We start from the raw sequence: 14,892 nt of genomic DNA, 5'->3' as shown, positions 1-14,892 counted from the left end.
TCAGCAGAGGCCCAGGAGCCGTTGGTGAGGGAGGAGCGACCTCCGTGCGGTGAGTTAAAAAACCCATCGCGGGGCTTGTTTCAGCAGAGGCCCAGGAGCCGTTAGAGGGAGGAGCGACCTCCATGCGGTGAGTTAAAAAACCCATCGCGGGGCTTGTTTCAGCAGAGGCCCAGGAGCCGTTAGAGGGAGGAGCGACCTCCGTGCGGTGAGTTAAAAAACCCATCGCGGGGCTTGTTTCAGCAGAGGCCCAGGAGCCGTTGGTGAGGGAGGAGCGACCTCCGTGCGGTGAGTTAAAAAACCCATCGCGGGGCTTGTTTCAGCAGAGGCCCAGGAGCCGTTGGTGAGGGAGGAGCGACCTCCGTGCGGTGAGTTAAAAAACCCATCGCGGGGCTTGTTTCAACAGAGGCCCAGGAGCCGTTGGTGAGGGAGGAGCGACCTCCGTGCGGTGAGTTAAAAAACCCATCGCGGGGCTTGTTTCAGCAGAGGCCCAGGAGCCGTTGGTGAGGGAGGAGCGACCTCCGTGCGGTGAGTTAAAAAACCCAGCGCGGGGCTTGTTTCAAGCAGAGGCCCAGGAGCCGTTGGTGAGGGAGGAGCGACCTCCGTGCGGTGAGTTAAAAAACCCATCGCGGGGCTTGTTTCAGCAGAGGCCCAGGAGCCGTTGGTGAGGGAGGAGCGACCTCCGTGCGGTGAGTTAAAAAACCCATCGCGGGGCTTGTTTCAGCAGAGGCCCAGGAGCCGTTACAGAGGGAGGAACCAAAATCTGCAACGTTCCATTCGCAGATCACACTTCAAATTAAGGGGGCTGGTGGAAGCCTGATTGGTCAAACGGACTAGTGGAAGCAGCTGATTGGCTTGTATCCCGGGTAAGGCTTTATTGTATTGGGATAAGGGGAGAATGAGGACCGGGGCAGTTTACTGTTCTGGATGTCAGATGTGGGAAGTCATGGAGTCTGAGTGCCCTCCAGACGTCCACATCTGCGCCAGGTGCGTCGAGATGGGGCTCCTAAGGAACCGTGTTAGTAACCTGGAACAGCAACTCGATGACCTCTGTCTGCTCAGGGAGAGCGAGGAGGTCATAGATAGGAGTTACAGGGAGGTGGTCACTCCAAGACCACAGGAGACAGAAAACTGGGTCACAATTAGGAAGGGCAACGGGCAGAGGCAGGGACTGGTGAGTACCCCGGTGCCTGTACACCTTGAAAATAAGTACTCATGTTTGAGTAAGGGTGGGGGAGACAGCCTACATGGGGGCAGCGACAGCGGCCGGGCCTCTGGCACAAAGACCGGTCCTGTTGCTCAGAAGGGTAAGGAAAAGAAGAGGAGGGCAATTGTAATAGGGGACTCTATAGTCAGGGGGTCGGATAGGCGATTCTGTGGACGCAGACAGGAGACCCGGATGGTAGTTTGCCTCCCTGGTGCCAGGATCAGGGATGTGTCTGAACGTGTCCAAGAAATCCTGCAATGGGAGGGAGAGGAGCCTGAGGTTGTGGTACATATAGGTACCAACGACATAGGTAAAAAAAGAGAAGAGGTCCTGAAAGAAGAATTTAGGGAGTTAGGTAGAGAGTTAAGGAGAAGGACTGCAAAGGTAACAATCTCAGGATTACTGCCTGTGCCACTCGACAGTGAGAGTAGGAATGGAGCGAGGTGGAGGATAAATGAGTGGATGAGGGACTGGTGCAGTGGGTATGGATTCAAGTTTCTGGATCATTGGGACCTCTTTTGGGGAAGGTGTGACCTGTACAGAAAGGACGGGTTGCACTTGAACTCGAGGGGGACCAATATCCTGGCGGGGAGATTTGCAAAGGCTACTGGGGAGACTTTAAACTAGTATGGTTGGGGGGGAGGGACTCAAATTGGGAAAGCTAGCAGTCAGTGTGTGAGGCAGGAGGCAGAGAATGGTAGCACTGACCCAAAATGTAGGGGAGAGAGAAGAAAAAGACAATAAACAGAGAATAAGAGAGGGTGGGTTTCTTAAATGTGTATATTTTAATGCTAGGAGCATTGTAAGAAAGGTGGATGAACTTAGAGCCTGGATTGACACCTGGAAGTATGATGTTGTGGCGATCAGTGAAACATGGTTGCAGGAGGGCTGTGATTGGAAACTAAAGATTCCAGGATTTCGTTGCTTCAGGTGTGATAGAATTGGAGGGGCAAGAGGTGGAGGTGTTGCATTGCTTATCAGGGAAGATATTACAGCAGTGCTTTGGCAGGCCTCTAAGCTCGTCTAGGGAGGCTATTTTGGTGGAACTGAGAAATGGGAAAGGGGTAGCAACACTTATAGGGGTGTATTATAGACCGCCAAATGGGGAGCGAGAATTGGAAGAGCAAATATGTAAGGAGATTGCAGATATTAGTAGTAAGCACAAGGTAGTGATTGTGGGAGATTTCAATTTTCCACACATAGACTGGGAAACACATTCTGTAAATGGGCTGGATGGGTTGGAGTTTGTAAAATGTGTGCAGGATAGTTTTTTGCAGCAATACATAGAAGTACCTACTAGAGAAGGGGCGGTGCTGGACCTCCTGTTAGGAAATGAGACGGGTCAGGTGGCAGAGGTATGCGTTGGGGAACAGTTCGGGACCAGTGATCACAATACCATTAGTTTCAATATAATTATGGAGAGGGTCAGAACTGGACCTAGGGTTGAGATTTTTGATTGGAGAAAGGCTAACTTTGAGGAGATGCGAAAGGATTTAAAAGGAGTAAATTGGGACAGTTTGTTTTATGGGAAAGATGTGGAAGAGAAATGGAGTACATTTAAAGGTGAAATTTTAAGAGTACAGAATCTTTATGTCCCTGTTCGGTTGAAAGGAAATAGTAAAAATTGGAAAGAGCCATGGTTTTCAAGGGAAATTGGATACTTGGTTGGCAAAAAGAGAGAGATCTACAATAATTATAGGCAGCATGGAGTAAATGAGGTGCCTGAGGAGTATAAAGAATGTAAAAAGAATCTTAAGAAAGAAATTAGAAAAGCTAAAAGAAGATATGAGGTTGCTTTGGCAAGTAAGGTGAAAGTAAATCCAAAGGGTTTCTACAGCTATATTAATAGCAAAAGGATAACGAGGGATAAAATTGGTCCATTAGAGAGTCAGAGTGGACAGCTATCTGCAGAGCCAAAAGAGATGGGGGAGATATTGAACAATTTCTTTTCTTCGGTATTCACCAAGGAGAAGGATATTGAATTATATGAGGTAAGGGAAACAAGTAGAGTAGCTATGGAAACTATGAGATTCAAAGAAGTGGAAGTACTGACACTTTTGAGAAATATAAAAGTGGATAAGTCTCCAGGTCCGGACAGGATATTCCCAAGGACATTGAGGAAAGTTAGTGTAGAAATAGCAGGGGCTATGACAGAAATATTTCAAATGTCATTAGAAACAGGAATAGTACCGGAGCAGTGTTGTTCCATTGTTTAAAAAGGGGTCTAAGAGTAAACCTAGCAATTATAGACCTGTTAGTTTGACGTCAGTGGTGGGCAAATTAATGGAAAGGATACTTAGAGATAATATATATAAGCATCTGGATAAACAGGGTCTGATTAGGAACAGTCAATATGGATTTGTGCCTGGAAGATCATGTTTGACTAATCTTCTTGAATTTTTTGAAGAGGTTACTCGGGAAATTGATGAGGGTAAAGCAGTGGATGTTGTATATATGGACTTCAGTAAGGCCTTTGACAAGGTTCCTCATGGAAGGTTGGTTAAGAAGGTTCAATGGTTGGGTATTAATGGTGGAGTAGCAAGATGGATTCAACAGTGGCTGAATGGGAGATGCCAGAGAGTAATGGTGGATGGTTGTTTGTCAGGTTGGAGGCCAGTGACTAGTGGGGTGCCACAGGGATCTGTGTTGGGTCCACTGTTGTTTGTCATGTACATCAATGATCTGGATGATGGTGTGGTAAATTGGATTAATAAGTATGCAGATGATAGTAAGATAGGTGGGGTTGTGGATAATGAAGTAGATTTTCAAAGTCTATAGAGAGATTTATGCCAGTTGGAAGAGTGGGCTGAAAGATGGCAGATGGAGTTTAATGCTGATAAGTGTGAGGTGCTACATCTTGGCAGGACAAATCAAAATAGGACGTACATGGTAAATGGTAGGGAATTGAAGAATGCAGGTGAACAGAGGGATCTGGGAATAACTGTGCACAGTTCCCTGAAGGTAGAATCTCATGTAGAGGTGGTAAAGAAAGCTTTTGGTGTGCTGGCCTTTATAAATCAGAGCATTGAGTATAGAAGTTGGGATGTAATGTTAAAATTGTACAAGGCATTGGTGAGGCCAATTCTGGAGTATGGTGTACAATTTTGGTCGCCTAATTATAGGAAGGATGTCAACAAAATAGAGAGAGTACAGAGGAGATTTACTAGAATGTTGCCTGGGTTTCAGCAACTAAGTTACAGAGAAAGGTTGAACAAGTTAGGGCTTTATTCTTTGGAGCACAGAAGGTTAAGGGGGGACTTGATAGAGGTCTTTAAAATGATGAGAGGGATAGACAGAGTTGACGTGGATAAGCTTTTCCCACTGAGAGTAGGGAAGATTCAAACAAGGGGACATGACTTGAGAATTAAGGGAAAATTGGCCACTATATTCTTATATTCCAAGTGTGGTCTTACTGACATCTCGCATAACCGCTGCAAAACTTCCCAATTTTGTACACCATCCGCTTTGCAATGAAAGCCAAAAACATGAGTTTTCTTATTTTTTACAGTACCGATATGCTAACTTACTGTATTATTTGTAGGACAATATCTACTAACACTAGCATTTAGCAAACCCTCACTTTTTAAACAAATTCTGCTTTTCTATTTTATCTACAAACCATTCCATCTGCCATTGTTCTGCTTACTCACTTGGCCCATTTATCTCTTTGCAGTTTGTATGCTCCTTTTGACACCTGCCTTGTATTAGCAATGATGCATTGAGTGCTTTAATCCAAAGCAATATCATAAAGATTATTTTACAGCAGGCCATTCAGCCCACTATATCCATGGCAGCTTTGATCCCGTGACACCCTTGAATGCTACCCGAAAATGATTTGGGTGTAATTGCATGGCCTGGCATGCTGAAAGGTCTACATTTGTAGATTCTTAGTAGCCAAAGATCAATATTTTAAATATTTGAATCATATGGTACTCGTCACAACTTCCCGAATAGAAAAATCATTAAACTTGTTATTCTGCTATCACATAAAATGATTGCTGTCGACCAGTTGGGATTTCAATCAAGGTAACCTCTCATTTTAGAAAATATTCAGTGCTAAACATCTGAAGTTGGTCTTAAATTAACGATGATCTGAACAGATGAACCTACTTTTTGCCATATTCCCTAGGGATGTCTACAAAAAATGAATCATTCAAAATTAATGTACACCATTTGGCAATAGTATTTTCCAACATTAGCAAATCATTGTTATGCCAAAAAGTTGTGTTATTAAAAAAACGAACAGAAGACTGAAATGCAGCTCAGAAGAGTTATTTGCTCTCCTGGTGTACAATTAGAAGCACATGAAAGAGCAACATGTTCCGCTGAATGAACATTAACTCTTTTCAAATTTAGATATTACAGAGGACGTTTTGGGGGCGGTAGTAGAAAATCATCTTTAGCAAAGTAACTCTTAAGGTTTACTCCCATCATAAAAATAAGACTACAACTAGGTATGTTACAATACTTACCTCCAGCGACGCTGCAATTCTGCCACTGGGCTTGTGCGCGATTTTGGGGCTTTTGAGGGGGGTTAAAACGCGTTTTTTTTTCCGACCTGGTCCTAGATTATATTTTGTTGGAGTGCAAGATTTTGCTAAAGAATCGTTCCGACGGCCATTCTGTGTGTTTTTTAAACGGTGTAAGATTTTTTCCCCCAAAGAACCGGCAGTGTATTTGCTGCCGATATGGGGGACTAAAATCACTGCAACCGCAACGTTCCAAATGGTCGCGTTCCAGAAAAACCCACTCGCAAGCTGATTTAAATGGCCATTAATTTACAGGTATTAAACATTAAATTCCTTCCATTTGGCCTATAAACCCATGACAATGAGATTTAAAAATTATGTTATATTCTGAATTCTTGTGTGAATGTTATTTGGACTCTTCGGCTATTTAAAAATGTTAATCTATTCTTAAGAAATGGATAGATATTTAGATCTAGTAATTGAATTTTGTAATTAGCTACAATTAGGTAACTAACTAATTATATGCTTTAATTTCAAGTCATCTAAGTAAGATTGTTTCATATTTGTTGCATGATGCTTCAATCTATAATAACTGAAAATTTCTTTCAGTTCTCTTAATTTTTAAGAAAGTTATGGGCTTTTGACTGTTCTCGATCACAGCTTTTGTGTTAAGTGAATGAAAAAGCAATAGGGAACAGGATGCTAATTTCCGAGTATGAAAATGGCCATAACTTTTTAATACTGAAGATATGAAAGTGAATTATGTGTCAAATTAAACTTCTTTTTATGCTTTATCTGATGGGATAAATTAAAGACTTGATTTTTTAAATCTCAAAATTTTGTAACATTGCTACTACAACTTAATTATATTTTCACAGAAATATTTTTTAACTTTGGCCATCAGTACAACCCTGCTCATTCCAGCATATATCAACACTCCTTTTCCTTCATATGATGAACTTCTGTTCTAGACACCCAACCAGCAGAGGAGACAGACAGCTGGAGGAGAGCATGTAGGGATCAACACACATGGATATGGGGATTTAATCCTAATCCAGTCAGTGAAAAGACATGATTACAATCAACCTACCCAGATGCAAATACAGATGCACTGAAGTGAATTAAACAACTGGTCCAATCAGAATACCCCCTGAAGGGAATGGAAAGGCTACAATAATGAACGGCATAGGAAGAGTAAATATAGAGAAACTCAGAAGGAGGTGGTGGGGTTGAATGCAGAAGACATCCAAACATCCATAGCTTCAAAGTAAATGCTTGGAAAATAACAAATTTTATACACTTGCTTAAAAAGTCCTTCTGCGGATCCCCTGGTTCCTCTACACTACCTGCACCCCCATTTATCTTTGTGTCATCCTCAAACTTGGCCACAAAGCCTTCAATTCCCTCATCCAAATCATTGATATACAATGTGAAGAGCAGCGACCCCTAGAGGAAAGTTGGATTACATTCTTGGACCACAGCAGACCTTCCAGGTGAGAGCGGTTCACATACCTCAGCTAATGCATTTGGTGCTCCTGATGTGACTTCCTTTACATCAGCGAGACCAAAAGAAGACTTGGTGAATGTTTCGCCAAACACGTGCTCTATCTGCCAAAGTCTGCTGGATCTCCCAACTACTAATCATTTTAAGTCCCTTTCCCAGCCTGCCTTTTCTGTCCTGGTCTTCCTCCATTGCTAGAGAGAGGCCACACGCAAACACACCACCGTATACTCTCCACTTGGGTAGCTTACAATCCAATGGTATGAATTCTGAATTCTCCAATTTTAAGAATTATCCTCCTCCCTTTACTGTGCCACCTCCCCTCCAGTGCGCACCCATTTCTCCCACTATCCCGCCCCATCCTCCCCTCCACAGTCCACTTCCATCTATATCTCTGGGCTTACATCTCACTTCTCTTGTCTTCATTGAACACCCATTTGTTTCCTCTTTGTCACTATTTCCACCCATCTGCCAATCAAAACCTTCCTCACCTGTATCCACCCATCAGTTGCGAGATTTTGTCCAACGCCAAATTATTTTCCAGCTTTCTCCTCCCTACTAGTCACCTGAAATGCACCTATCCTGAAATACTGCCCGAGTTATTCCTACACTTTGTGCTTTGCTCAAGATTCCAGCATCTGCATTTCCATGTGTCTAGATTATATTCTATAGTACAGCGATACCGTGACAATCATTGCAACATAATACAGTAGCTGCTCAACTGTAGTCATCAATGCATGTTGTAAGCTAAACTTGGACGATTTGACATTGAACACCTAGCAACTTGAAATCTTTTATTTATATAAAGAAAATCAAAAAGACCCTGAATTTTAAAATATAATAATTATTAGGTATAATAATTTTTCAGCACATTTTAATACTGTATTCTCATCTCAATTGTTATTGACATTATCACTCCAATGAAACACAATCCATTGTGTGGAACTTAAAATATAAACTCTACAAAAATCAACGTATTTAGGCCATACAGCTTTCAGCTGTTCTAATACACCATGGTATATTCAAATTTTAACCCAATCTTTACATAGTTTTGAAGCTATTTCTCAAAAAAACTTGACAATGTTATTAAAAAAACTTGAAAGGTTCACCTTAATACAATAAGGGTGGCCTGAGTTCAATCCAAGGTAAATGTTGTACCAGAACAAAGAATTATTCACCTTTCAAATCTATGCTAGAATCTACCAAACCACTGAAGTGATCCTTTGTACAAAGTTACATTAGAGAAGTACTGTTTCCATAATAATTGGAACGCAGCAATAAAAATAAATCTCACCTCAATAGAACTGGCAATGTTTAAACATTCTTCCATGCCAGGAATGTCCAGCTGGATAATACGCAGATCTTTACATTTAATCGTAATTGTACCCAATGTTCCAACAAACCTAAAGTTTAAACAAACACATTCACATAGAAAATTATTTTTGTAAATATTTAACCTTCTTAATTAATGTACTATTGACTAATAGTTATCAGCACTAAGTCTCGGCTCCACCAGAATTGAACGCTATTTGCTCATTTATCCTCTATATATACTTCACATAATTTGCAGCTCATTTGGAAAGTGGTGAAATCATTGGACAAAAAGTCAGCATGGATTTACGAAGGGTAAATCATGTCTGACGAATCCTATAGAATTTTTCGAGGATGTAACTAGTAGAGTGGATAAGGGAGAACCAGTGGATGTGTTATATCTGGACTTTCAGAAGGCTTTCGACACGGTCCCACATAAGAGATTAGTATACAAACTTAAAGCACACGGAATTGGGGGTTTAGTATTGATGTGGATAGCAAATGGCTGGCAGGCAGGAAGCAAAGAGTAGGAGTAAACGGGTCCTTTTCAGAATGGCAGGGAGTGACTATTGGGGTACCGCAAGGCTCAGTGCTGGGACCCCAGCTATTTACAATGTATATTAATGATTTGGACGAGGGAATTGAATGCAACATCGCCAAGTTTGCGGATGACACGAAGCTGGGGGGCAGTGTTAGCTGTGAGGAGGATGCTAGGAGACTGCAAGGTGACTTGGATAGGCTGGGTGAGTGGGCAAATGCATGGCAGATGCAGTATAATGTGGGTAAATGTGAGGTTATCCACTTTGGTGGCAAAAACAGGAAAGTAGATTATCTAAATGGTGGCCGATTAGGAAAAGGGGAGATGCAACGAGACCTGGGTGTCATGGTACACCAGTCATTGAAAGTAGGCATGCAGGTGCAGCAGGCAGAGAAGAAAGCGAATGGTATGTTAGCATTCATAGCAAAAGGATTTGAGTATAGGAGCAGGGAGGTTCTACTGCAGTTGTACAGGGTATTGGTGAGACCACACCTGGAGTATTGTGTACAGTTTTGGTCTCCAAATCTGAGGAAAGACATTCTTGCCTTAGAGGGAGTACAGAGAAGGTTCACCAGACTGATTCCTGGGATGTCAAGACTTTCATATGAAGAAAGACTGGATAGACTCGGCTTGTACTCGCTAGAATTTAGAAGATTGAGGGGGGATCTTATAGAAACTTACAAAATTCTTAGGGGGTTAGACAGGCTAGATGCAGGAACATTGTTCCCGATGTTGGGGAAGTCCAGGACAAGGAGTCACAGTTTAAGGATAAAGGGGAAATCCTTTAGGACAGAGATGAGAAAAACATTTTTCACAGAGAGTGGTGAGTCTCTGGAACTGTCTGCCACAGAAGGTAGTTGAGGCCAGTTCATTGGCTATATTTAAGAGGGAATTAGATGTGGCCCTTGTGGCAAAAGGGATCAGGGGGTATGGAGAGAAGGCAGGTACAGGATACTGAGTTGGATGATCAGCCATGATCATATTGAATGGCGGTGCAGGCTTGAAGGGCCGAATGGCCTACTCCTGCACCTATTTTCTATGTTTCTATAATTTGGAAGAAAAACAGGAAAATGTCCCCGGTGCGGACATCGACTGCCCAGCTGGACCGTCTTGGCTGGGCCCAGGAGCAGACGGATGGGGAGATCTCTCCCAGTCCTCCCCCCTCTGTACCGGGTACACTGAGGACCGCTCCCGCCGTCGGGTGGTGTTGCGGACCGAAATAAGAAAAAAAAATTGCGAGTAGACTGTGAGTCGGGAAGCGACAAAATGGCTGTGAGTTGGAGGGGGGGAGGGGGTGGGGGAGGTTAATGTAAGTTCTGCAAAAGCAAGCCGGGGTGCTCGGGAACGCCCGTGTCCTCGGGATCTGCAGTACAAAGCCCACTTGCTCATTCTTACTATGTCTTTTGAAGAAGGTGGGGGGGGGGGGGGGTGACGTCACTCCTGGAAAACAGTGACCAGCAGGCAGTACGTTGAAAATTCTGCACCGCTCAGTCACTCAAGCCTGTTGTGCTGGCAGCTCACTCACGGCTGGTGGGCTGGCAGTTGACTCACGGCTATGCCTTGAAATTCCATTTCGAGCAGGGTGCAAGGCCACCAAATTCAAGTGCAGTTTCTTTCCACTTCAAGCAGGATGCAAGGCCACCAAATTCAAGTGCAGTTTCATACCATTTCAAACAGGGTGCAAGGCCACTAAAGACAGCGAGTCGTGACCTCTCCCTCCACCATCTTGCAGAGACTGAGCCACGCCCACACTTCTGGGTTTTATAGTCCCTCCCGCCCACCAGAAGGGGCGTGGCCTAAATGACATGATTGACAGGAGAGAGAATCTCAACATTTTTAAAACACTAATAACTCTTTTATTTTTCATCGATGGGAAAAATCCTCTGCACCTGATGAGCGGAGGGGGACTGAGTAAGATGGCCAAAAATCACAGCCCTACGTGGTAGCATGTTTTCTAAAATCAATATAAAGCGCAAACAGGAAGTGGTCAAGATTAGACTTTTAATTATATAGAAGGCGAGGCAACTTTAATCAGGCGAGGCAACTTTAATCAGACGAGGCAACTTTAATCAGGCGAGGCAACTTTAATCAGGCGAGGCAACTTTAATCAGGCGAGGCAACTTTAATCAGGCGAGGCAACTTTAATCAGGCAACGCAGCTTTAGCATTTCGAAATCAAAGGCAACACAGCTTTGGCATTTCCAAACCAAAGGCAACACAGCTTTAGCATTTCCAAACCAAAGGCAACACAGCTTTAGCATTTCCAAACCAAAGGCAACACAGCTTTAGCATTTCCATACCAAAGGCAACACAGCTTTAGCATTTCCAAACTATATTTTTAAACCACATTAAGGGCACTGACAGGTCAGTAAAACCACACAGTTTAGTAGACATATATGTTCAGTGTTATTCACAGCTCAGACTGAGAGACGTGACCCTCTCGCTCCCCCATCTTGCAGAGACAGACTGAGGCACTCAACACTTCCGGGTTTTAGTCCCTCCGGAAGGAGCGTGGCCTTCAGGAGAGAGAATCTCAACATTTTAAAAACATTAATAACTCTTTTATTTTTCAGCGATGGGAAAAATCCTCTTGGATTCCGAGTAAGATGGCCAAAAATCACAGCCGTAAGTGGCAGTGCTTTTTCTAAAATCAATATACAGAACAGGAAGTGGTCAAGATCAGACTTTTAGTAATATAAGATTATATACACAACACCTAAACCTTAAAGGCAAGTGAAACTGCATGAATTGTTTGAAAAGGTAACATTCAATGGAAGAAAAACTGATGTCATAAATAGATTTTCAATGGTTCTTAAAAAGACACACTACATATAGGTATGTTGCAAAGCCTACCTGAAGCGTCTTTGAAAATCTGCCGGTGCGGGTGTGCGCGATTTTGGCGCCGTTTAGAGGGGGCGGGTTTAAAACGCGATTTTCTCTAAGCTGTTCAAATCGAAAATGTTCAGCCTAGTTAATTATTAACGAAAAATCGCTGGAAGACCCCGTCGCAAAAGCTATTATTAGGTTTAAAGGCCTTGAATAATAGTTATAGTAGTTTAAAAATCAATCTCTAAACCCGCGCCCGACAGCAACCGCAGGATCTCATAAAGCAAATAGCAGAAGTTAGGTTGTATATTTTTACATTAAAAAGGGCTTCTAAAGATCCCTTTATACTAAGTTTAATATTGCGAGTAACTCAATTTGGGCCCATTATATCGCGCAGTATTTTTCTGGGCATTTGGGGCACAAATCTACCGCAATGTGAACGTTCTAAACCAGCGCGTTCCACAGGGACCCACTGGAAAGCTGATTTAAATGGGCATTTATTTACAGCAATTAAACACTAAATTCCTTCCATTTGGTCTATAAATTAATGTAAATGAGATTTAAAAATCATGTTTTATTGTGAATTATTTGTGAATATTATTTGGACATTTAGGCTATTTAAAAATGTTAATCATTTATTAAGAAATGGATAGATGTTTAGATCTAGTAATTGAAGTCTGAAATTAGCTACAATTAGGTAACTAACTAATTATATGCTTTAATTTCAGGTCATCCAAGTAAGATTATTTTATATTTGTTTCAGAATGCTTCAATCTATGATAACTGAAAATTTCATTCAGTTCTCTTAATTTTTAAGAAAGTTATGGGCTTTTGACTGTTCACGATCACAACTTTTTTGTTATGCCCATAGAAAATCAATAGGGAACAAGATGCTCATTTCCGAGTATGAAAATGGCCATAACTTTTTAAATACTTGAGATATGAAAGTGAATTAGGTGTCAAATTAAACTTATTTTTATGCTTTATCTGATGGGATAAATTACAGACTTGATTTTTAAAATCTCAAAATTTTGTAACATTGCTACTACATAGTTTAGGTACATGTGCAAGAGTAAATAGGACATATTGGACAAAGCCATTGAGTCAGAGACAAAGGTTTGCCAACAGTGTCGGACAGGTGAAAATACTGGGCTTAATTTTGTTCATTATATATTTAGGATGCCTCAGAAACCATCAAAGTGTTGATGAAACAAAATAAAACTGCAGAGGACTTCTTATAGGGTGTACATCATCTATAAAATGCATTAAAACAATTTACCAATGTCTCTTTGCCTGCCAGGCCACAGAGGGTTCCAGCAATGCCAGCATTTACTGGCCATCTTCAAAGTTGTGGAATGCCACCTTTTAGAACCTTTAATTTCACTGTGTGTAGTGAAAGTACTCAAACTGTCAAATACAATAAAGTTACACAGTCAATACTTCCAAATCAGCATGATTGGAGACAACAGTGATTTTCTGCACATGTGCATCACTCCTGTCATGCCAACTGGTGAACATCATGGGTTAATGAGTTACAGGCAAACAGTGGTTAATTGCTCTAATGCATTTTATAGATGATCTACACCCTATTGTTGTCAGTGGCAGAGGTGTGCCCATTCACAAATTACTGTCTTCTTGCAAGTTGTGAACTGTTTAAATTGCACTCTTTATGTTTCTGAATTGTTCCTTAAAGATGAGGGAAATAACAATGGCAACCTCAGGTGGCAAATATTGTTTTCCCCAATAACAGTAGCGGGATTTTCATTGTGCTTGCACTTTTATGGCAATAAACTCGACCTAAACATTTATAACAGGGATACATCATTTAATTTGCTCAAGGGATTAATTACTTTTGACAGAGATTTAGTATCAGGAATAAAGGAAAAAGGATAGGTCAAATTAACCCCTTGACCCTGTTCGGCCATTCATAAAGGATCAACGCTGATCAGGAACCCAACTCCAGGTCGCCTTAAATTTCTTTGTTTTTACCGCCGATATAAAATAATTAGGCACAAAAAAAACTGCAAGAGGAGCTCAGCGGGCCAGGCAGCATCCACGAAGAGAAATGAATTCATTCCACAGATGCTGCCCGACTCACTGAGATCCTCCAGCGCTTTGTTTTGCTCAAGATCTCAGCATCTGCGGTTCCTTGTGCTCCATTGAACATTAGCTAGCCCTGAGGAAGAATTCGCGGTTCTAACACCCTCCGTGTGCAGATGCGTTCCCTCTTGTGCAGGGAAAGCCGGCCGGTATATTACAAATCAGCGGCGGGCCGGGCCGGGCACGGAGACCAAGACCAAGGACAAACCTCTTCTCGATGGCGTCGATGTTGCTGTGCAGCAGCCAGAGCTCCTCGCTGTTGTCCTGGCGGGACGAGAGGATCAGGTGGTGGCCGGTCAGGCACAACGTTCCCTCCACCCTCGGCAGGAAGGGTCGGTGAAGGAATGCACCATCGACCCGCGGAGTCTTAATCAGCTCCGCAAACTCCATCTCCGTCCGTCGCCAGTCGCCAGTAGCCAGGCCGGACCAAAACAAGCCGCGCACCAGTCGGCCTGCAGAAATGGCGACCTGTGCAACGCGCCCAGCGGCTCCCCCGACCGCGAAGTCCGCGATAAATGGTTCCGCCCGGTCCCCGCTGCTGACAACCACTGACTGTGTTCACGAATGGTGGGGACGTGCTTTGACCCTCTGCCATCAACATAAAGAGCACAGGGCGACACAGCTCTTGCAGAACGAGTCACTCTCTCCCTGTCTCCATAATTCAGCCTCCAAAGTTCAGCACAGCAATGGGCAAAACCTTCTCCCGAAGCAGCAGAATGTCCGACCACCTGCTCAATGTTATCTCCTGCAGACAGGGAATGGAGTTGGTCTATCAGAAGCCAAGGGGACGTTTCAGTGCCATTTTAATCCAATCCAAAAATAATTCCTACAATAAATCAGTTTGCTCTTTTTTTTAAATGAACCAAGTTCACTATAATTGGAAAGAAAATGAAAAACAAATCTTAAACCAAATCTTGTCTCGTCGTTCGGTCACCATTTTTTGA

General features: G+C 42.8%; 1 protein-coding gene across 1 annotated transcript in view; it reads right to left on the bottom strand.

Annotated features, from left to right (window-relative positions):
- mtmr9 (myotubularin related protein 9) overlaps positions 1–14,428 on the bottom strand; it is a 76,446-nt gene extending 62,018 nt beyond the window's left edge. The window contains exons 1-2 of the mRNA XM_033021370.1: positions 14,157–14,428; positions 8,469–8,577 (exon numbers count right to left, since the gene is read on the bottom strand). Of these exons, the coding sequence (XP_032877261.1) occupies positions 8,469–8,577; positions 14,157–14,338 (291 nt within the window). The 5' untranslated portion in view covers positions 14,339–14,428. The remainder of the gene's footprint in view (positions 1–8,468; positions 8,578–14,156) is intronic.
- Positions 14,429–14,892: the final 464 nt, after the last annotated feature.

Source organism: Amblyraja radiata, chromosome 5 (assembly GCF_010909765.2).
Source record: "Amblyraja radiata isolate CabotCenter1 chromosome 5, sAmbRad1.1.pri, whole genome shotgun sequence".
In the NCBI taxonomy this organism is placed as follows: Eukaryota; Metazoa; Chordata; class Chondrichthyes; order Rajiformes; family Rajidae; genus Amblyraja; species Amblyraja radiata.
Note: the sequence above shows the minus strand (reverse complement) of the source record. Positions and strands in the feature narration are given on the sequence as shown.